The sequence below is a fragment of the Necator americanus genome, chromosome III, assembly GCF_031761385.1.
Source record: "Necator americanus strain Aroian chromosome III, whole genome shotgun sequence".
In the NCBI taxonomy this organism is placed as follows: Eukaryota; Metazoa; Nematoda; class Chromadorea; order Rhabditida; family Ancylostomatidae; genus Necator; species Necator americanus.
This window is the reverse complement of record NC_087373.1, coordinates 22,957,142-22,981,723: the sequence shown is the minus strand read 5'-3', so window position 1 is coordinate 22,981,723 and position 24,582 is coordinate 22,957,142. Positions and strand designations below refer to the sequence as shown.

Here is a 24,582-nt window from a genome sequence, read left to right as displayed (position 1 = left end):
TGCGGCGCCGCGGAAGGCTGGCGCGCTCCAGTCGAACTCCTCCTAGAAAATGGTGCGCCAGAACGCCTGAAGCCGTATTTTCCGGGCCGTGTTTTTACAGCAATTAGGAAGAAATGGACGGAATCACTCTCCTCCCCATAATCTACTATGCCGTGTACGAATACTCCACTTGAAATCCGTACCACCTCAGATTCGTGGAGTGATGCCTTTAAATATGCGTTCGACTGGCTTTTAAGCATGTCTGGGTACCGTGTACAATTGATATGCGTATGAAATGTTTTACCACGTTTTGTTTCATTCGGAGTTGTTTATTCGCTCCCGTCTTATCTACTACCGTAATGATATTCTTAAACAGTTTTATTGACATGGATGAAAGAAGAATTATTGAATGAAAGAATCAATTAGTTGTATTTTTATGTTCACGGTTATCGGGGCGGTTGATTCGGACTCTTGTAACTCTGTAAGAACCGCACGCCTTATTTAGATTGTTCAAAACGTTTTTCGATACTGTTATCCCAACGCTTTTCAACCATGGCAACGTCTTCCTTTGATGTTTCTTGTGGGAATTGCTCCCTCTCTCTTCTTTGCGTGAAATGCAACGTATCACAAAGCTGACGTAGTTGGGAAATGTAGAATGTGGGCTATGGATTGAGCCCCGCTCAATACCCCTTAAGTGTTGAGAAACGGTGTTTGTTCCTGTATGGATACATGTCGCCTCCACGAGCGTGCGGTCGAGAATGAATAAGGCCTCCTCACAGACCAGAGAGTGTTGAAGAGTGACGCGTCCTGACGTTCCTCGTAGGAGCAAAAGCGGTTCTCAAGCCGAGCTTTAGGATGATAAGTTGGAATTGAGCAGGGTCACACTCGTGTGGCCTCGCGCAATCTACACCACAAATTCTATATTTTCCCACAAGTTTTCCAAGTACGCCAGTTTCGTGATACGCTGCCATTAAAGTCGTCAAAAAAAATGCGTGTAGAGCTCGCATTGAAAATGCAGACATTTTAAGCGTAACTCTGCGAGACACGTCGTCTAGTGGTTTTTCTTCTAAAAGTGGGAGCTTCTCTCATTTGTCAGTTTGTCTTTGCTTAAACTCCTTCGAAGACGGGTTATGCTCAGGATCAAGCGTGTAGTTGGGGAAAAAATCCTCCTGATAACGACTCCTCCATAGAAGACTCTCCAGAAAACGACCCCTTCTTTCTCATTCTTTAAGTATATCCGCTCATGTAGCAATGAAAAATTAACTATAATAAACAGAATTGAAGAAACAAATTGAGAGCTCAACAAACAAATCGAGTAATATAATATGCCAAATATTAATAAAAGTGCTATAATAGATATTAACATAAAGTGCCGCACCTAAAATAAAAAATACATTATAAAGTATAGACGCCTCTGAGAGTTCATTGCAAGGAACTGAACCATTATTTCTAAAAAAATGGAGAAAATGAAAAAAAAACAGGTGGAAACGGCAGAGAACACGTTTAAAAACCATTTTAACACTATTTCCGACTATTTAAAAACAATTTGACTCATGGACAACGGGAACGAATGGTAAAGACTTCGATCCCCGCCGAAATCTTGATTTTTTCAAAACCGAAAAAAATCACTGAGACGAATATTTCATCGGCACTTTTTCTGGAATTGTGTTTAGAGCACAGTTCTTCGCAAGCAGGTGTCATTCAGAGGTCATTTTAAAGTAACTAGTTTTTTTAAGTTTAAGTTAGTTTTTTTAATTTCAAGTTACTCTAAAAGTAGTTTTAGAGTAACTTGAAATTAGTATGAATAACGAACTACAGAAGAGATAAAGGAAGACAAAGGTGGCTGTTTTTTTCTAAAGGAAGATTTGCGCTATAGAAAAGTTAAAATGCCTTTTTCAGGGACACTCTGATTAGTAGAGAAAAAATTTATAGAAGTTTAGCATTTTTCTCAACTTTTTCTCAACTGGTTTTTCACAAAACGAAACCTAGATGAAAATGAACTTCGATAGCAAAAAACTTCCTCTGTAAGACATTTTAAACCAAATTCATCTTTATAAACTACGAGCTGGGTTATTGGACTTTGTTTGAAGTAATACAGATTTTGACGTGCTGCCGACAATCTGAGATTTCGCATTTGTTCCCGTTGTGAGATTATGGTAGCGCTGTTGAAAACTCGGCGCTATGTTTTGAGAGAGCATCCAGGAAAACCATTCGCTGCAAATTTTGGGCTCTGTAGGTGTTCTGGTTCTCTCAGAATTTAGGATTTTTCTCAACTATTTTTAAAAAGACTAGGGAAGCTAGAAGTAGCAACTTTGCAGAAACATGTAAAAAATCTCTCTCTACACACTGCAGCCACCATTATTGCATAAAATTCACTTTGTGCGTCGATATTCAGAAACTCGTGGAGCCTACTTTGTACTAACTTCATCCCTAATTGCTCCTGTAGATGTCTTTTTTTCGCTCAGTAACAGCATCGAAACTGCATTTCCGAGTGATAATAATACATTCATCACTGTCGGGTGAGAAATATGCTCTTTTAACTCTTGTGCTCTAAGATCAAAAATCCCGCTTTTGTCAGGGACTGATCCCTGACAGTCGCAATAAAAACGGCGATACATCACGTTGCTTCATTCAAAGTCTTAAGATTGAAGGCGTCATCCCGCTCCAGCCGACGATGTACCGAGACTTACTCTTTGAATCCTTCTCTCATACTCTATATTTTTCATTTTCTTGGTGTAATTTAAAAAAAAACAATTCACTTAAAAGCAAAGCCGCAAGGCTTCGTTCAGAAAGCATTGTGTAATTTGCACTCCTGTTCTTGCCTTCGTATTCATGATCCCTCACAGTTATCTCAATCCGGATGTCTTTCGTTTATTCATTATTTTCCCAAACTAATCCCGAACAAAAAGTTGTGAAATTATAGCAGCAAAATCTTAAAAAAATACTTCGCGCTATCTATTTCCTCTATTTTGCATCCCTTAATACGAGTTCATTTGAAATCGACAGTACCCTCGCTTTTTTCTCCTTGCTCTCTTCATTTCTTTTTCCTCTGCTGACAAGCCTTACGACCCCCTCCTTCTCCGTCACCGCTCTTACGACCCCTGTTGAGAAGTTCTCAACCCACGCTTGACCCTGTTTATACAGAAGACGAAGATACAGTGGCAAGAGGTACCTACAGCGTTCCAAATGAGCTGTAACCTACTCAGCCTCTTACTCATTCACAGCCACTACAATGATTCCAGATTTGTCTGGAAGGATGAGGACACTGACGTGATAGATCGACAAACCTCCTCAAGCCAATGCATAGGCGCCACACGCGTTCATAAACCGCTGCGATTCTCAATCGAAGTCGAATGAACCGACGTAACCCATAAATCCCAAGCAGTTTATTGTTTTAACGAAAGTGAATAGGGAAGGATGAACGCTATATTCTTCCTGGGAAATGGAGGAAGGCAAAAATGCAGTGAAAACGATAACCTGCGTAGTTTTCTGGGAACTGTTCAATAACTCCAGTCACGCGACATCTTCGGTCACTGGCTGGCAGTTCTTCCAAGTCCACTTGATATGAGAATAATTGTTTGAAATGAATTTAAACTTGCTGCAAACTTCCGCCATCTACTGTCCTTATAAAGCGGTTCAATTTGAGAATTCTCGCACCGGTATTTTTTCATATGCGTCCGACATAGGCAAAAGGTGGATACACCAGTCTTAAGCTCTTACAGGAAGCCCTGTAGCATAGATGGTTGGAGAATAATTTCGTAGAGTTTCATACTATATTTCATTTCATAATAATTTGCTTGCACTTTACTAAAGTGTTTTCACTATTTGGAAGAACTCCTTTTATATTCGGGACAAAACGACATGAAGCACGGACAGTTGCACAAGCGGCTGCGCTCGAAGCGGTGTGGTGGAGACAGCGGCTGGAATCGTGGTGGGACCACGGCGAACTGCAGAGATGGGTGGCGGTAGCGAGGATTCTTTCACGACTCCTACCGCTCGCTCCACCGCCCAGCTTCGAGCGCAGCCACCTGCGCAACTGTCCGTGTCCTTCATGTCTTTTTGACCCAACTATACTTTACAAAACCGTGATAATTGTTTTGGAATAATTCAATCTTTTGTTATTATTCAACCTTAGAAATGGAATGTCCAGGAGCCAAAAACCAGTGCTTTCGACACTTAGTTTTCTTTTCATCTAGGTCGAAAGGCTGCCGCTGCAGCTGGACAGTGCAGAGTTTCTAGTTTACCGTGCTTTTTTTTTCTGAGTAGCAAACCTTAGTAAACAAATGACCCTCCCCGTAGAAATCAGAAGATGTCCTCAACCAGAAGGGCGAGGTCAAAGTCGCCGTTTTTGAATTTCGCAAACCATTTCTGTGCTGTAGATACGCCTATGCTGCCTTCTCCGTGCATGTCGCAAATGTCCACAGCGGCAGCTTTTCGACCTCGCATTGAAATCGCAAGAAAGTAAGCATCGAAAATGCTTGTTTTTTCCTTAAAGGCATCACCCCACGAATCCAGGGTGGTGCGGGTTTCAGGTGGGTTATGCTCATACTTGGTTGTAGATTATGGAGAGGAGGGTGATTCCGTCCATTTCTTCCTAATTGCCGTAAAAAATGACTCGGAAGATGCGGTGCGTGCACAAGGCAGGCGCGCTCCAATCGAACTCGTGGAAAATAGCGTGCCGGAACGATCGAAGCCTCTTCCGGGCCGTTTTTACAGCAATTAGGAAGAAATGGACGGAATCACCCACCTCTCCATAATCAACGATCCCGTGTACGAATACTCCACCTGAAATTCGTACCACCTCAAATTCAAGGGGTGATGCCTTTAATGGACATGTCATTTCTAAGGGTGGACGTAATAAGTTGGGGACGGTCGACGCATCAAATAGGTGTTTAGATTTTCCCATACAAATCTTGTATCAGTTTATCGGCTCCAGAGGGATGGATAGTTGTTCAACGGCGCAGAAACACCGCAAATACTGCGAGGATCTTTCACCGACGCATCGCACCGCTAGTGCACGAGATTAGGGGACAATAGCGAGGTCATTAGGTGGGGTACTCAGTGTGAGATGAGGATAGTTTGTGAAGGAGTTCGAACAAAGCGAATGAACCGCTCACTGTGTACTGATTGCTAACCACAAATTTTCTGTTTTTTTCCCTGGAATGGAAGAAGTATAAAAGCAACTTAGAATAATGTAGTAACGCTTGATGGCAAGAACTGTAACCACCTTGGGCTCATCTACTTATTGATTCAAGATTGTTATCGATCCTTATTCTGGCCAACGTTTCGGCAATGTCGCCTTCTTCAGGCCTTCGGAAATCAAAAACGTGTGAGATGACCGCTCAAACGCCTCGTCAGCCCACAAGATATGACTTAGGAAACAGATTACTCAAAAACAACGTCAGGGAAGCAGACCATACCCAGACAGCGAAGCTCAGAAAGTAGTAGACGATTCAACTCTACAGTTCCATGAATTAGAGGGGGTCGAACTTGGGACTTAATCTAAACAGCATCTGTGAGTTCCTATTTTGTAATCTTCTGAGCTCTTGTCGACATTATTTTCTCAGAATTTGTCCTATAATGCACGCAGAAGTGCACCTTCATCACGCTCATCCCGAAATTTCTCCCCAGTCGCTTTGAGAAGTCTTTCAGAGACTATCTTTAAGTGCAAGAATGCTACGGATGTAAAGTCTATGCAAAACGGGGATCGTGGATTTTTGATCGAACTGTGTTCTAGAATCAAAGGTTGATATTTCGTCAGTGTTTACGTAGCTAAAACTGCACACAACAACCTACAGAACACCGATTCCCTAGGCAGATTACCATCCGGGAAATGTCGTTAGCTCTTCACCATTATCAGCAACGGGAGGGGTTTAAGACTACAGTCTTTGGGCTTTTTAAGTAGATTCGTTCCCTTATAAACAATATCTGCGCAATGATACACGCCGTCCGGCCGCTGTTTTTTAAATATACACAGTCAAAAAGCATCACGATTCTACGCTGCAGTGATAACCTGTCAGTCAGCTGGTCAAGACCACGTCGATTCGTGCACTTTCCTTCGAACTGTGAAGACTGCATAGCCACGGCGGACGGCGGAGGGAGGCTTCAAGTCCCGCGCAACGAGCTCACCTCACTCCTTTGATTTGTCGCGCGGTAACGAGTGGTAAATGGCATTCGATACTTTGCGGGATCGTAAAATGAAGCGAAGAAGTCGCACGGGGCCCAACGCGTGCCAAAACTCCTAGCCCGACGTCTTGCGGCAAAGAACTCACACCTGTAGCTCTCCTTATCCTTTTTCTTACGCGGAGGTGCGACAAAACTGTAGAAACTGTAGCTACTTGAACTACTACAATAAAAGCAGTGTTAGTGTGAGTGTTATGTGGAATACAACAGCCACGTGTACGTCTGTATGTCACAGCACAAACCAAGCGGAACTCACAAAAACAGTTGTGGTCAGGTCGGAACGATGGAGCACAGCGCCGTTACGTAAGCTGCATTCGAAAATTTGCGGCGAAGCCAGCCGCTTAGGTCGAGATGGGGCCATCGCGACTGAACCTACCAGAACGCTCCATCATAACCACTGCGCTCCTCCGCACCGTATCGAGCGCATCTGCTTTCGCAATTAAATCGAGTTGCAGGTCCTTTTGATCAGACTTTTGACATGGTCATCATTTTTGCAATCATCCAAAGTTATCCCGAGCTCTCTTTTAAAATAAAGTTTGACAATAGGATTATTCTGCTTTGAATTGGGACAATTCTTTAGCGCTATCCTGTGGATAAGCGTAAATTTCCTTCTTTAGATTTTCTACTAAGGTAACTCTATTAATAGTGATTGTTCGTTGATATAAGTACAGCTTTCGAATTTCTGCGTTTCTTGTAGACGTCGACTTGAGAGAGAGGAATTTCACGAACGGATTTATCATCTGGTTGAAATGAACGATGCACTGAGAAAACTCACATTTTTTCCTCCGAAACTATAACACTATGCACGAAAATTGCCAAACTGACATTCAGGATGTCGCACCGTCGGTCGCCGTCGCTCGCTCTTATCTCGTCACAGAATGGAAATTTGGGAATAATTTATCAGAGTGACTATTTTTATTGAAACAATTTATTTGTTTGAAAAATATAATTAGATTCCTCTCCTTGATATCTACCTAAAAACCGGCACATCGTTGAGAAAGGAGCAACCGTTCGTCAAAAGGGAGTAATTGCAACCTAGCAAAGTCTAACTTTGTAGATGAAGGAGTATTCAAGGACTTAAACCTTCATATCATCAAAACGACAGAAAATTGCTGAAAGTAACCTCATGAGAATGCTGACTTATTGTTTCTTCATCATTTGTACCATTTTGATTAATGTGTAAAATTGTGGTTTGCCTTTAATTTGAACTTTTTGCAAGGACAATCAAAACAGCCAATAAAACGATTATGTCAGAATTTTGTGAAGTTTTTTGTTGTGTGTGGAGGCGAATTTCGTTCGCACAGCAGATCAGCGCGAACTTAGGCAATCCTTTTTCCGTCCATTTTTGGGATTTTTTCTGTACTTTGCAAACCCGTTATTCGCCGCAGGAGAGTTCAAAGTGAGTGGGCCTAGGCAGAACTTCCTATACGGATCAGCTGTTCGATCTATAAATCTGCTTTTCCTCTGGATGTCATTGCCCTCTAATGGCATCGTCTGTTCATAATCTTCTTCAGCAAGATGGGATTTTTCGCTAAATTTGATTTCTCATAGGGACGATCGGTTGCCGGAGAACTCATCCTAGAATCGAATGTTTCCCTTTGTTTCTCTTAGTTTCTCAAGGCCTTGGATATACAACAAACAGAAATCCAGTCGTGACGCGATTGCGCATAGTTTTTTTCATTGCAGAGAGAACAGTTTTCATCAATCTCGAAATCGCGAAACATCCCGTCAAGGGTACAGTTCGTTCTAGCAAAGGTCAGATGTTTTAAAAGGGACTATGTTTTTTGTTTGTTTGTTTGTTGTTCTGTTTTTGTTTGTTTTACACAAAGAATGTCTACTGTTCCTAATGTACTAACCTACTATATTTAATCTAAACAGTAGAAACCATACAGGTGGCTGGTCAACCATGAACAGCTAAAGATGTACTCCAAACGGAAAATTTGCCTTGTGCATTTCACTGAATATACTCTCTTTAAAATCAATTTCAAATTCTTACTTTCAATTTTTTGGACTCTTCAAGCCAAAAGAGTCACAGGAAGGCGACCGCTGATATATTTGCTTCGAAATGCAACAATAAGAACGGTCGTGCGTACAACGAAGAAAATTCCCTCCACTGCTGGCACGCATCTCAGAAGTTCCAAAACAGACACAAACGGAGCGACTAGCTCTGTTGGACTCTCCGAAAACTTCGCAGATGTTGAATCTCCCCTTTCCTCCCTTTCGCTGAATTCCGAAAAAATTTCACTATTAATCGAGGATGCGCCAATTCGATAACCACGCGCTCAGTTGACGATTTAGGCGAGGCCCGTGTTCGTGGATGTTGTAATGGATCGCGCTGGGTCAAGAGGTCCCCATTTGTCCCTATTCTCTGTGGGGAAAAAACGCAACGTGCCACACGTCCGTTTCCGCACATCGCTCGGTTCGACCTTGTTTGAAAATGACCATCTGTTTACTTATGTGGATGTTTTTGCATGAAATGCAGTTTTGTGACCGTTTTACGCTGTTACGATGGTTTAAAGTTTCCTGGAGGACACCTTCGCTGGCTCCACGCTTGCCTCGCTGATTCCGTCGTTTGCTGGTCGTAACAAAAAATAAGTAGAATTTTTAGTTAATAATCTAGTGAAACTTGATTTGCTAGTACGCTATTTGCAACTCGAACCATTCAAGAAATAATAAAACTTAAAAAAAAAATCAAATTTGACTTTTAGGGATATGACTGCACACCAATTCTAGAAGACGAAGAAGAGAACGATTCAGACGGGAGACGTGTTGCTCTCGACGTTGTACAAGCTTCAGATGTTTGAAGCACATGCAAAAAGAACTCGCTGGACATAAATCAAAATAATTTCGAATCGCGAAACAAATGAGAGACTAATGTTTTGTTTAAGCCGCTTCCTGCATAAGTGCATTTCACATCGTAAGACAAATTTATGACCGTATGCAATCAGCTACAGCGACTTCGCTTGCACTTCCTTCGCCTGTGCACTTTAGAAATAAGCACGGCTCAAAATTCCACTTTAGAGGCATTACTTCTACCACGTTGCACTGAGATTTTTGAAATCAACTTTTAAAAAAATTTATCAGGTGTACAACACCGCTACTAAATTGTGTCCCAAAATCCGTCGCCGACGGATTAATCCGTCGCAAACCGTCGGAATTCTTGGAAGGGGTCAAAATTTAATTTTGAAAGTACCATTCGGAAGTAAATGAGCTGCTGATTTCAAATATACTTCGAGAATTTACTTTTGACAAATGTGTGGCCTGAAAACGGGCAAAGTTTCCTCAAGCCCCGTTAATTACTTTCACACCTCCGCAATCCTGCCATTGGCATATCTCGCATATCTCATATCTCTTTGTGAGAAGAACTGGGTATTTGATGTACTGAAAAAATTCATAGAGGCTGCAAAAATTTCTGTTTTGTGAAAACAGACGAAAATTTCCTCCAATTTGGTCACTCGATAACCATGACCAACTGTCATCCAACGCTGGCGCCTAATTCATTTCTCGAAAAAGAAAGGAGAGTTCTAAGCTAGTACTAAATCGCGAGACTTAAGCGTTAATTCTAAGCCGTTGACAGCTGCTCAAAAATTGGACCAAATAACGAAATAGAGTAATGTTGTAAGTTTGACAGTGGAAAAACCAGACATTTTCAAAGCTAGAAGCTTACAATATAAACTATTGTCAAGTGCAAGTTTTTTGCTGAAAACTTCCCGAGGAGATTTTTCACAGCTTGGAAAGTATGGCTTTTTTTTAATCTTCGATGGAACACTTTCGTGAATTTCTTAAGAGAATGGAAGTTTCGAACCAACATATGATGTGGGGTATCAAAATGCTCTAAATAACCTCCTGATTACGGATGTAATAAACATTTTGTCCAATTTTGAGAAATAAGCGGAAATCCTATGAACACCCCTTCCTTCCATGGTGATGTATCCGCGGGATATGCTAATGGCAGGATTGCGGAGGTGTGAAAGTAATTAACGGGGCTTGAGGAAACTTTGCCCGTTTTCAGGCCACACATTTGTCAAAAGTAAATTCTCGAAGTACATTTGAAATCAGCAGCTCATTTACTTCCGAATGGTACTTTCAAAATTTAATTTTGACCCCTTCCAAGAATTCCGACGGTTTGCGACGGATTTTGGGACACAATTTAGTAGCGGTGTTGTATGTGTGTCGTACTTCACCGACTTTCAATAAATACGTAGTAAAACAGATTGCACTAAGCAGGGAATATTACCGAATAAGTCGCAAATTCAGAGACTTTTGATATGAGGTGTGCAGAAATGCTCACCTCATGTCAAAAGCATCTAGCACATTTGGGTGCCACCATGAATGACTGAAACGATAACCATTAGTTTGATTAAAGGCGATATAGATGATCTCTCTTACGGTATAAAATTGAGTTAGAGCTGCAAATTTATTAACTAAATCTTATTTATTAATTATCTCCGATTTATATAAATCATTATCAACTTTATTTATTTATTTTATTAATTTGATGTATGATATTAAATTAAACTCACGAATTCATAATTACCCAGCATCGTGATTAATAAGAAAAGTAGTCTCGGCGCTATGTAGGAAGCAATTGCGACCTCTTTTCTTTCCGGTTCTGATTTCGGGGTTATTTTGCTCCCTACGCTATTTTCCGCTGAAGACTTCAGATCTAGGCTCATAAACCACTTAGCAATGGAGGCAAAAACTCTCAAAAATTCGGAAAAAACGAGGATGGGCAATAATGTAATAGGGAGTCGAAATTTCGCTCGTGGGTCCCCTTACGATGCTATGAGATCATCGGACCTCGTACGTCTGTGCACCCGAACAGTGTGCGAACGGTGCAATTACCTCACCGTTGCGACTCCGCCCACTCACCTGGCAGTTGTATGTTTCACGGGCGATCGCGTAGCCAACGTCAGAAATACAGTCATTCCACTTGGTTCTGCGATGCAGTGAACGAGTGTTCGAAGAATTTTACATGGAACATGCAATTTACTCTGCTGTTCCTACTGCTTCGATTCGCAGCCACTTGGGCTAGCTGTGCTCCGGATGAGTTCGCCTGTAGTACAGGCGGACAGTGCATTCCTCGTATCAAATGGCAGGACGACGTTGAGGATTGCTGGGATGGCAGCGACGAACGTGAGTTCTTCCTTCTTTTCATTGTTCTACGCGCTATTGCAGTACGATTCTTGTTGATCCGCTTGTCTCTGTCAGTCAATCCTTTTCTTGTGGTCCCTCCTCTGAGTTCGGTGATTTGTAGTGTGCGTGTGCAGTCAACTCATTCTTCTCTACTGTACTGTGCCGTCTCTAGTTCGCTCCTTGAAGGTCGCCTACCCGCAATTACCCCTTTCTGGCACACATGCATGCCTCCCAACGAGAGAAGACGGCCAACCCGAACCGTCGACCTCGAGAGGAGGACCGAGCAATGAGCTCTGTAGAATTTCCTGACTTATGACCGACCGGACCTCATCTCACTGGGACACCACTTCTTCAGCTGTCGGCGTTCTCTGCAAAAGCATTGCAGTTTTCAACACAGGACTAATTCCCAGACAAAAAAACGAAAAGAAAACCACGAAATCGTGGCATTTTCAGTTTTGATTTCTTCGCAAAAATTCAAGGGAACAGTAAGAGTAGTGTATAGTCTCGATCACAGTAATCAAAGCTATAAAACACGTTCCCGGCTGTATTGAGCAGATTGGAACATTGGCCTAATTATTGTGTACAAACACAGTGATCGAGAATACAACACTGTTGATTTCAAGAAGGAAAACAAACGTAACGTACGTGACTCAAAGTCGGTTAATTTAACAACAGTGTTAGTGTGAATTCGTGACGAAACGGTGGTGTTACGACAGGATCGTTTCAGAATAAGCCTAAATTAGGTAGTATTTCTGGCATTCTCTCTTTTTTGTCAAGAACCATTCAGGGACTCGTTGTCTATCCTGCGGGTGTGGTCTAAGCGAGATAAGCGTTTGTCTCGTATGAGCTATCGTGACAATTTTAATGGGAAAGGAAAGGGAGGGTGAAGAAAAAAATGCAGAAGAAAATTCAAGTAGAATCGACTGTGATCCAAGAAATGTAAGTAAGTGAGCAAAAAGTTCCAAATGGCATACAAAAATCGATTTTTGGGAGCACTAGTCCAAGAAATCAATCCTTTATTTAAAATCTCTTCAAAAAAGTCCTATCTTAGTTCATTTAACTAAATTTTTTATATCCCGAACTAACATCTTCATAACTACATATATGAAATATGTGCACACATCCTCCATTCTTCCATCCTCCTTACCTTTTTTTGAACTTTTTTTCCGAACATTTGCAACTTCTGGTAACTCCTGTTTCAATGTGCGTTAGCATTTTTTCTCCAGAATTTAGCAGATTTCAAGATCCAGGAGATCTGGACAGAGTTGGACGGGAAATGTGGCTTTAACAGTAGGAACGCGATTGGTTTAATGGTTTTTATTGGGTGAGAAGGGTGTGTGTCGATTTCTTGTATTTTCAAATAGATGAATGAGGAGGCGAGTAACTGCACGTACATACTTTCGCTTTTTTCACCAGTCATTTCACCGACTTCTCACATCTGTCGTTCACCGCACAAAATCACCGTAGCTTCAAGAAGTGCGTCATTTGCTCGAAATACCTACTATTCACACGAAATCCACATCCACGACGTAACCGTCGAGACCCTGACCTCTTCAGTTTTTTCCCATTCTATCACATAAATCATTTGCGGATGTTTGTGCCAATCTCTTCAGATCAAAGACGAGATTTTTAAACAGTCTAAAAAGCGGAAATCAGAGGGATGTTTGAGGCTAACGGAATTTTTCCCATAAACCGTTTTTTTTTGCACATAGCTAACTAACAGCTATACTCTATTGAAAGGGTACCCAATGCACTATTTACTCGCTCAAAGAGGACATTATTTTCAAACTCTTTTTGTTGGCAACGAATCCATCTCTGGTCATAACTACTGGCCCTGTTAGCCCATCCGCATCGAAACTAGAAAATGCCGTCCCGTAGCCGAGTCCTGAGGCGGTCGTCTTGCCATGTCGTACATTTGGAATCAGTCCTGCTCTAGAGAAGATTTGCGATCAATTTATGCTCACCCTACGATGTGGTGCCAGCGAACGAATGAATATTTGTAGGGACAATGTGAACCAGTTTCGTTGCCATTGTCTGATCAAAGCCAAAACTTATGTTGTTGCTGTTTCTTTTTGATCTCGTAACCAATCTGCTCAGATAAATTGTAGCCCAACACGGTAATTAAAGGCTTAAACTGTAAGCACGCAACGATTTCATCGCTACAATTATGCAACGAGACCGGTCTCGTAAAAATGTAACCAGGGGACAGCAGCGTTTTCTGTACTGGTTTGACAGAGTTTTGGTTCCCGCCACGATCTATCGCTTAAGTAACGGTTTGTGGTAAGGTCAGTAACTCAGTACTTGTTGTATTTGTTCACATTATGGAATGATATAAGAAAGTGGGGAGTAAATTATCACAGGGAGTACGTGATGAGGAACTTCTGAATCAATTAGGTCACTAATTGAGGAATGAGGAAAAGACTTGGGAATCAAGCGAACATTTGGAAATAAAAGACAGTTTGTAGAGTTCCGAAATGATATGAAGTAGAGAAGTACAAGTAGAATATTGGAATATTTCTGAAGATTTGCTGATTCGCACCCTGTTCTCCTTACCTTCGTGTGATGAGATCAGCAACAGCTGATCCTTAATGTGATTTGTGATTGATTCATTTCGGCTAGTTCGCTTTCTTCTCAAGGTGCAGTCTAATTGCGGTAGAGAGGTTCTGTCCACGCATTAAGGCATGTTGTCCGTGCAAGGGCACCGTGTTTATCACCAATATAGCGATTTCAAACTGGGGCTTGTTTTTGAGCCGGCTTTGTTTATAAATGTCGAGGAAAACAAATGGCGGAGGTATGTAGAAAAACTAAAGTCGGATCTCAGATTTGAGTATCGCTGAGGTGCGTGTCTCCGTGTGCTCGATTATTCGCTGTGAATTTTCTGCACTTTCTCATACGTAGCTCTCGATGCTCAAAAATTTCCCCGAACTGTTTTTCCTCCTCGTCCTCATCGTTACGTTTTCTAAAAGCGTTGGCTTTTTTCTCTAGCTACTACTCTATCAACATTCTTAGCGCTCAGTGAACTAGAAGGGACAAATTGTTGGAATAGCGTCGACTGAACATGTTGCTGTGCTATGAATACCCACTTGAGTTAGCAAAAGTGACTGGATTATAGTGCCGTATCCACCTTGGCGGTGGCTAAAATTGCTTCGCGCCTCTGCGTGCCGGTTCTAGAGCGATTCTGATGCAAACGTGCATGATTCATACGTCTAACCTTTGAATCCTTAATGTGGGATATTTATAAACATTGGCGCAGCTGAAGTACTCTTAAATTGCTTACACTATGCTCTCGGATTACGATCCCGAAGCAGTGAACTCATCGAAGACGATTAAGCTGAGGTGATTGATGAGTATGTAGATGTGTCAACTTTGGAAATCTTTGACTGACATTATTTCCTGCGAGTTTTTCATGAAAAGATGCACTAATGTGCTGCACAAATTTGGAAATAATAACAGATTGAAATCTCTTTTTCGTAATGTACCCCGATGTTTTTTGCCAGTCCAGGATACAGCACCACACTGATGATGCAGTGACTCACTGTGCTCTTTCGATGATTTCGTGGATACCGAATACACAACCATTCATATCTACGACAAAAATCCTACACCTGAGGCATATGAACATATCTATTGACAAGCAAAAAGCGACAAATATGTACACCCACCTTCCACTCCGCCCTGAGCCAGTTTTAACTTCTGGAAAGGCTTTTTCATTAGCATTAGGTGTATGCGTCACATAATCAGCTCTAGGATTTCTCAAATCTGGCACGCACCACTTCCAAATACCAGTTAGATTACCAGAACCAATCTGTTATCTTCTGTTGGTCAGCACGACATGGAGAGTTCGAAAGCATCTTGAAGGTCGTCCATGCTCCCTGAAATCGCTGAAGCAGCGATGTCAAGGTCTAGCGGGTTTTTATCGGCCACCATGGGAAACTGTCTGGTTACGAAAAGCTGCTGAGACTGCCACCGAATGGCTAACAGCTTCCCGGCGTTTTCTTCACTCTACTCGAGGATTTTCCGTGGATTCGCCTCAGCGCTCCTGGTACAATTACACAGTATATCAGCGGAAGCCAATGTGTTCGTGCACGCGTTTTTGCTTCGTCGAAGGTGAGCCTAATCGGCGCGCGTAATTTCGTTCACATCTTCTGCGTATCGCACATCTAAACGCTGTTTCCCTTCTCATTGCTTAGCCGGGGCGAGCTAACTGCTTCGGATACGGTAGCCGCCAGAGGTGAAGGTTTGACGCGACTATTTGAAGGGGATGTAGAACGAACTGTGGGCTGCTGCGGTGAATGTCTGGAATTCCATAGGCTTAAAAAGATCTAGAGAGCACTACTGTCTTCTTTGTACTAATACCTCCGCTTCACAGAACAAAAAAAAATCCATTCAGAGTTAAAGTTCGTCCTTCCTCAAGTATTGGGGTAATGACTGCAACTTTAATGAAGAATGTCAACAATTTTGGCTCTTGCTTCACATTTATAACTATTAAACATCCGTTCATTTCTTTGCTGGATCGGAGAATGAAGTGAAGAATCCAAACTGGACTAGAACACGGCTCCATACTGGTCCTGTAGAGCACAGTTGAGAAACTATGAGCACTACATTCAACAAATACTTCGCAAACTTTCTTTCCACTTCTTACCACAAGGTTGACCATTCTGACTAATAGATGGCGCTCGACCTTCTTACGTCCTCTTTTTTGCACTCGAAAGAGCCTCTGTTTCGTCCGACTCCCCACTGCTTCAGTGGTTTTTTAAACGACATCTCTCCTGCCCTTTCCGTCGCTTAGATGCGCCTCAACGCAACAAGAGAGTGAGCGAATTTGTAATTTTCTCTTTTTCCTATGTACTGAAACCCAGTTCACGTATGCAACACGGTTACGCGAGTGTAAAAATGACATTGTATTGCGCATACTGTCTCATCACAGAGGAACTGGATTTTGGGATTATGACAGAACCAGTTGGGCTGGCAGTAGCCGTCGATATGACCGCATTCGCGGATGTCGAGAGATAGCGGCAGAGGGATGAGTGATCACTGGAGCAGATAACGGGCCAAATCACTTGTCCCCCCTTCGACTCCCACCGAAACAAGTTCCGTGTCCTCGGCAGTGGGGCCGACGACAGGTCGCTGGGAGGTGACCCTTGCGCTGAGAATGCTCCCTTCAACTTCGATCTCTGAATTCTCCAAGCCCTTCATGCGTGCTGAACAGTGATGCATGAGCCGAATGTGGTGTAAATGAGCAATGGGATGCAGCTGGATTTGTCCGCATAGGTTTTGACCGCCGACCAGCCAGTAGTAATTCCACCCCCTTCAACAATATGTTTGGTTCCAGAGCCTTCGCAATTTATCAGATTTTTTGGATGGATTTTTTTGCATTAAAGGGAGATTCCGAGAAAATTTCGAGATTCAATTCCTTCTAATAGTACAGCGGTTGTTCGAGAGTATTACTGCGAAACCCGAAACAGTCCACACATTTGTATGCAGAAATTAAGTGGGTCGTGAGCATCCAGACCTATCCGTTTACACGACGAAGCACCGTTAACACCCGTGGGATTGATGCAATGAGGACAACTGAATCTCTCACTGGATGTAGATAGTTTACTTCTTCTTTCATTTCATTGCTCGCACATGAAGTTAAGAGTTGTTTCGCCGGAAAAAATGATTAGTCCAGTGTCCTATCCGCCAGTTAGCTGTGTTTGAGGAGTACGTGTCATATTTTCGCTACGATACGTGCAAATTGCGTGAGCTAATACTGGTAATTAGAAACTTTACTAGCTAATAAGAGCCAACATCAAATTTCCTCCCAAAAGCGGTCTGGGAAGAAAAATCAAGACAGTTACATATTAAAGGGTATTATTATCTATTTCCGGTGGAGTATTCGTATACGGGGTTGTAGATTATGGGGAGGAGGGTGATTCCGCTCATTTCTTCCTAATTGCCGAAGAAAACGGCCCGGAGGATACGGCTTCGAGCGTTCCGGGCATTATTTTCTACAATGAGTTCAATTGGAGCGCGCCAGCCCTGTGCAGCGCCGCATCTTCCGGGCCGTTTTTACGGCAATTAGGAAGAAATTGACGGAATCACCCCCCTCTCCGTAGTCTCCCATTACGTATACGAATACTCCACCTGAAATCTGCACCACCTCAGATTCGTGGGGTGATGCCTTTAAGTAAGTGTTGTATTAGTATTCATTGAAAGCATTGAAAAATTCAGAAGAAAACGATAGATAGAGGCCAAACTTGAAAGGGTGTATCGTTTTGCCCCAACCTAGACGATACGGTTAGTTGGATACGAGACAAAATCGTAAAGAAATTCCTTCCAAAAAAAAAAGATGCTAAAAATCTTGCGTGTATACAAGAATGTAATTGCTTTGCCAAAACATTCCAGGACTAAGTTTATCTGTACGCTTTGGCTGTGGGTTCCGCTCCACGTCAGAATGGTGATACACTGCCTCTAAGGGCAATGTATCACGGAACTAACGATGTTGTTATCGTTGTAGGCAAATATACAGTTCAGGGTACGGCGTGGCCTCGCTCAATTTCTCGAAATCTCATAAAAACGACGTGGGGAACAGTTGTTCCAGTGAGGTGCGTAAGAACACGCCGCCCCCGCCCCCGCCCCTATTCCCCCAAGCGGCCAGTTCATTGTTTACATGGATAGGTTGTTGAGGAGACCTCATTGATTTTGAGCCGCTTGCTCGTGGATGCGGCTCATGCACAAATGTGATCTGTTTTCACGCACCTCGTAAAAACAAATACCGTTTCCCACGCCGCTTTCAGGACGATTCGGGAGCCTTGAGCGGGTCGTAATCTACACCTCGAACTCTGTAATAGCCCACAGAGACCTCAAAATCGTCAGTTTCATGACACACTTAAATTAAATGATTTTTGCTTGCTTTAATTAAGATTCCTGTTGGTGTGTTCACTATGTTAGCGTAGAAATCGTTGTGTGAAGAAATTGCTGTTTGTGCAGTGCGGTTCACATCAGCAAAATGTTCGCACGCGAATCTGACCTCGAGCGAAGGACGCCTAATTACGAAGCCTAGCTCATCAAGTTGGCGCTGGACTGACTACAGTATCGCTCTGAAAACCTCTAAGGAGTTCAACCAATAGAACAATGGAGAATTTCTAACAACAAACGGATGCGAAACCCACATAGGACAGGAACTGCTTTTCTATTACTATAGCAACTCTCATTACACTTCAACCTGCTACCGCGGCAGGAATCCACAGAAATTCTATGTGGCACGCAGCACTTATAAAAATCAGTTGATTGGTTCGGCACACCGTGTGTCACAGCAGAAATCCAGCTTCGTGAAACGCTTTGTGCGCTCATATGCACCTTCTCAGCCGCGAACAGCTCCCGTGTTCGTGAAGAACCTGCCGCTTCGTTTTTTTTTCTGCGAGGTAGCTCCTCTTGAGATTTTAAGGCCTCCTTCAGAGAAGAAATGCTAGTCTAAATATAATGGGTCACTTTTTTTCGTGGGTCCCGCTGCAAAGATTTTTATTCCTAGCATTCCAGAAGCTCGATCCTGCGGTCAAGGATTCGGCTTAGTGTTTGGGCAAGTTACACAACGCGCTTTAGAGCATATATTTCTTATTTCGATGCAGTTCTCAACTGTTTCTCTACGATAGTTGCAGAAAAGCCGCTTTTTCCGCTGACACATCTAGAACTAAGAGGTCGATGAGAGTTCGGCATTTATGGCGCTGAAGGTGCCGAATTCCTTGCTTCTTTTCCTTCTCCTAACAACATAAATTCTGTTCGTGGTAGTCATCTATTCCAAGATGATACCATCCCTTTTTCTTCCTTCTCTTCTCTCTCCCTCTTTCTGTCACCAATTCTCTGGATCGCTCCGAGGTTCATTACTGGAATACTTAGATTTATATACTGTCGTTAAAAATCAGGCACAACAGTCCGTTCCGTTCTGAACTTGTTAACTCTGATTTATTGACTCGACTGTGACCCTGGTTTGAATTTTCCAATGGTTGCGATGTGATTTTTACTACCCGTAAAGGAAGAGGCGAACAGAAGAACACAGGTGTACTGTCGGGTCAAAACGAAACGAAATTGTGAGTCGCGCCCTGATTGGTGCGTTCTGCTGCTCCGCTCTCCAGTGGGTCCTGCAGAGAACGCAGCCACCAGCGCAACTGAGACACAAGTGTCGTTTTGACTCTTCCGTAGAGGTTGGTTGAGGACAATATTTGGGGATATTTGTGAGGTTTAGTTCATCCCGCCACTCAGTAAAATTCGTGACGTACATAGTTTGCAACACACAGCGAAAGCTACGTCCTACACCTTTTCTTACCTGATGAGAGTGCGATGTCAAAATTATCCTAAGCACTATTTTGAGGAGCGTATTATTTAGCGTAAATTTCGTGGGAAAGGCATGCACTGCTCTTAGAGTTAGAACAACAACAGCGAGGACACTGTTCACACAGCGTTGTGCCCAAACTATTATAGAAGGAAGATAGAAAGAGAATGATAATCGTATGATAATCAAAAACAATATAAAATAAATAATAATTCTTCTTTATTCTTTACTGAACGCAGCTAAGTTTCTTTAAGTAATGGAAGAATTAGCAATAGAAAGAATTATAATCAGAGGTGTAAGAAAACCGGTTCTTTTCGGATACGAATCTTTCACAAATGTGGAATTAATTAATAATTACGGAAAAAAAATAAATTATTACATAATTATTGTATTAGATCCACATTGCGGTAACCAATTCAGATGAACTGTTGCTGCCTTCCTCTGCACTCCTTATTGGGTCAACTAAGTGTCTGCGTGTACTCCATTGTTGTCCATGAAAGAGGTTGTTCGGATTGACAACGCTACCCACTAAAGTGCTCACCGTTGACATCTGCATAGGTGCAAAACGATTGTAGAGGAGCTGATGACTATTACCATAGTGCTTTCTGTTTTTCGCCACAAATCTCTTGTTCCGTCTTCAGAGCAGACAAAAAAAAAGACACCAATCAATGTGGTACGGTGAATGACTGCATCGGTGGTCACTTCGGGTGTTGAAATACTACACTGATTTGGGTAGAAATTTCACCGATACAAGAAAAGTGGGCTCGTTCAGACACTGATGCAACACACAGACCGCTGAGAAATTTTCCGCAGATTTCTAGTCGCCATTCGAGGTGATGGAGCTGTGTGGAGCCTACTTCGACATACGGGCGCGAGAGATGTTTCTGTCGGTGTTCTTATTCTCAGAGACATCTCTAAGATATCTGAGGACGAAGAAGTATATGTGAAATCAAAAACCAATTTATCGACCACTGGGGAAAAAGAATTTTATTTCTCGGATTTTTTATTAGCTTTGCGCGGTAGTGACTGCGCAGACGTAATGGTGCCAGTGAGGTTGAGAACCTCTTAACGAATTGTTTTAATGACAGCATTTCGAGGATTTTTTCACCTCCGGTTCTTTTCAGTTCTACGTTCGCCGCTAGTATCACAGCGGAACTCCATTCACTAGTGTGGACGATTTAACATCGAAAAGATCGAAAAAATAACATAAAATAAATAATAGTTCTGTATTCCTTGTTGAACCCAACTAAGTACCTGTGTACTTGTTGCCCATAAAAGAAGTTGTATGACGTGAAAAATAAACAAAACACTCCAATTATCAAATGTACATGCATAAGTGGAAAGTGGCTACAAAGGAAAATCCCTATTACTGCGCTTTCTCTTCTCGTAATTCATTGCAATTGCTTTGTTCAGGCCTCACTGACATACTAAATGATACAGTAAACAAGTGTATCATCGTTCGGATAAGTTTTACAGCTTTGTTCTCACACCAAATAGAGTAGTACTTTATTTATTTATTTATTTATTCACATACACCAATGGTGCGCCAGAAAAGAAAAAAAAACAAACTTTTCTTGAGTCAGGACGTTGCAAAAAAAATCAGAACCCAATTCTTTGTCCATGGATCCTGGCGCAGTCGTTTTCGGGCGGGTAACAAGTCGAGGGATTCTCAATAGGAACAAAGCGGCAACATTCCGAGGACCCAGCAGTAGCGCTTCTGTAACTCAGCACTGTACCGGGAAAGATGGGAAGCAAGGTGACGGTTATTCTGACGCAGGGAATTGCTATCGTGAGAATTTGTTAAAGTAGAAACAGACCTCCCAGGAAGCCTCTATTTGATTTCTGCTCTTCCTTTAAACTACGCTTTCCTGTACAGAAACACCAACTGACACCTTACTCCATCGTTGCAGTCAGAACATTTATAGGATAATTATCATAGGATCATCCGTTATAATCGGCAGTTTTTGTGCATATGTATGTGTGCGAAAACCAGCCAGAATTCCCTAATAACGGAATCGTTTTCCGCGAGTCGAACTGTTTTCTCTGAAAGTTTGCGAATCTATAATTCCATCGATATCCCATCTTTTTCGCTTTATTTTTTGCCAAATCCTGTCGAGTACAACCGCCAGACCTTTCAGTATGAACAGAAAATGAACGATGAGTTATCATTACCAAAAAAACAGTGCCCGATTCATCGTTTTTCGCCCATCGATTTCTTTTCTCTTGGAGTCTTTGGTAGCATAATAGCCCTAACAAATGAAAAACCAAAAGCCAGCATTGGTGTTGGCTGAATTCACTGCGAAGTTTAACTATGCGATAGTGTTCATTAGTGAATTTTCCAACTCTGAAGTCTTTATCGAACTTTCAATGCACAAATCATTGCCTGGAAAATATCATAGTGTTCGATTTGCTCACGTTCATTCACCATTCACAGTAGGAAAAAATGCTTGTTTTTGTAGGTGCAGAAATTGCGAGGTACAGTTCTGACTAGGAATCATGAATACATAGCTTGTCTTCTGTCACAAAAAGCTACTCCTTAAATAAAACCCATTTCTACGACCAAGTCAAGTTTTGGAAAAAAAAACGAGATTAATACACATAAATATGATCCCATAAATCAACTTGGAGTGGGCAGTTTATCAAAACCAGGTACGTCTGCTGAATAAGCGGATGCCTTTGTTTACTTTCTATGTGATTATAAATTGTCACAAAAAATAAGTACAACCTTCATCTGTCATCCTTCTTCTATCACTGGGTCTCAGTCACCTACCTTAGACCTAAAGTGGGGAATTCTGTATCCCAAACTCATTGGCCAATGTTTCCTACTGACAAACACCCGTACAGTTGAAGAACGAGCAACACTAGAACGAAGTGGCGAATTTCGCTCGAGATGGAATGATCAGAAAGTTGTCTGAAAGCGAACATTGTGTAGATGGTAGAATTTTGTCTTGTAGCTCTCCTCACGTTACTGCGGACGGACAACTTGAACAAACAGCACAAGAAGAAAATTTCTTTCAAATTTCGAAAAACAAAAAAATAGAAACAGAAAAGAAGGAATATTTAGAAATTTGTTACGTTTGGGAGATAAAGTTTTTGATGATGATTCGATTTGACGATCTTGTCGAAACTTCTACTGCTTCCGGGTAAAACAAACCTTTCCGAATCAGTGAATGCTTATCCAAAAGGAAGTCAGACTATTGGAGTCAAGCCGCATCGGTCTCGTGTTTCCTATTTTCGAGCCCTTCAAATCTCAGTATTGAAGTAGTATATTGATGAGAGAAAGCAGATCCATCCACCACTATCTTACTATGGAACGCGTTTTTTTCGACATTCTCTGGATAAATGCCGAGGTTCTCTCTTAAACCAACGATGAACGACTTGGACCATTTATGTCGTCCTTTCACCCGCACCGAAAATTCCCTGGAAAATTTTTCAAAAATAAAATCTAGAGAAAGCTGGGCGGAATTCGAGAAGGCAAGGCTATATTTCACATATTACAGTGTGTCTTCCATGGCAGCTCGACTGCGGGTTTGGAAGCCCACGATGTGTCTCGAGGAAGAAATTGAACGATAAAAAAATAGACTGTTATTCTGGAATTGATGAAGGTAAAACCTGTGAAGTGGGTAATTATCGGGTTGTTTCACCCTCATATTTTTATTTGCAGGCTGTCCCTCACATTTTTTCGTGTGTAAAGACAAAAGCACTTGTATCGAGCCGGAGCTTTTCCAGGACGGTAAACGTCAGTGTGCTGACGGAAGTGACGAACGTGAGTTTGGTAGCAGGATTTGTTGAATTAGAGATACGGATGTGGCATGTCTTTACGACTTTGCTAAATGTGCATTTTTGGTTTCTTTTACGTTAACCATTACCCCTGTAGCCAGACTTTCGCCCTGATTTAGAACTGCCACGAGCGCTGAGCTTCTGAGTATATTCGTACTATTATAATCAAAATGTACGGCTCATCCCAAGAATAACACCAAAATAGCACGTTTTTTGCTCTCGACCCAATTTTTGCCAAAAATGAACACCACCAAAAATTTCTTCGCCATGTAACACTTCAAGCTCTTAGTTGCTTGTGATTTCCTCTCACGCGTATTTTTTCGAACATTAATCGCTTCGAAACTGCTCTTGACAGCGCACCACATCTTTTCTGAGTACAAATTTTTGAATTAAACCAGATGATGAAAAATTCGCTTAGGACTTAAAACCTCATTCTGATGAAATTAGAAGAATTCTGATGCCAAAACTGTTTATTCTTCTCCGGGCGGACGGATATCAACATCTTCCAATCAGCCCTGTTTCTGCTAAAATTCGATTTGGTCGAGATGGTTTCAGTATTGCTTTCATTCCTGACGCGTAGCGAGTTCCGCAATGGTTTCTGTTCATTCGTGATTCAATAGGTACCACCTTTTTTTAGCAGCATCTCGAAAAAAAGAAACTTTTGACAGTGGGGTATGCAGTTTTTGCACTGCACTTTTTTAAATAACGCAAGAGTTGCGAAGTCTCTTGCTGTCTTTCACGTATCCACCTATTTTTACATGGAAAGAGCTGCAGCGGTTCCGACAATCAATCGTTGACTTGGAATAGAATCCTTCGAATTGCTTGGGACGTCTCCCTCCCACCGCCACCTCTTCGATGACTTTGGCCGACACGCTTGCCTGCTGTTTGCGGAGATCAAGCAGGTGAAGCGGTGCTGCCCGAATGATGAGAACCGAGTCAGACGTCCTCGGTTTTCTGCCACACACATCACCGATGATGCATCATGCTTGCCATTTAATTCCTTCTCTTCAGCTCTGCAGTCACCTCGTTCAACCCACATCCAGATGCGCTTAATTGAAACCTTTCGACATATTCGTTCGTGAATATCGTCTTTGTCATACATTCAACTGTAAACAGAACATTTCTCAGCTTTAGTCAGAATCTCCCAGCGTCCGTTCCTCTTCACTTTTGATCTTATGTAAATGACATCGTCA

At 42.1% G+C, this 24,582-nt stretch overlaps 2 protein-coding genes across 2 annotated transcripts in view; both read left to right on the top strand.

Annotated features, from left to right (window-relative positions):
* Window positions 1-11,144: 11,144 nt before the first annotated feature.
* Window positions 11,145-11,588, top strand: RB195_010572 (uncharacterized protein; the record flags this gene model as incomplete). Its single annotated transcript, XM_013435133.2, has 1 exon — window positions 11,145-11,588. One exon carries the CDS (start codon window positions 11,145-11,147, stop codon window positions 11,586-11,588), a length of 444 nt encoding a protein of 147 aa, XP_013290587.2.
* A 9,641-nt stretch (window positions 11,589-21,229) lies between these two features.
* The window catches only part of RB195_010571 (uncharacterized protein), a gene marked incomplete at both ends in the record, with an annotated part of 50,772 nt that continues 47,419 nt past the window's right edge, over window positions 21,230-24,582 (top strand). The window contains 3 exons of the mRNA XM_064191646.1: window positions 21,230-21,365; window positions 23,110-23,214; window positions 23,274-23,375. Of these exons, the coding sequence (XP_064049229.1) occupies window positions 21,230-21,365; window positions 23,110-23,214; window positions 23,274-23,375 (343 nt within the window). The remainder of the gene's footprint in view (window positions 21,366-23,109; window positions 23,215-23,273; window positions 23,376-24,582) is intronic.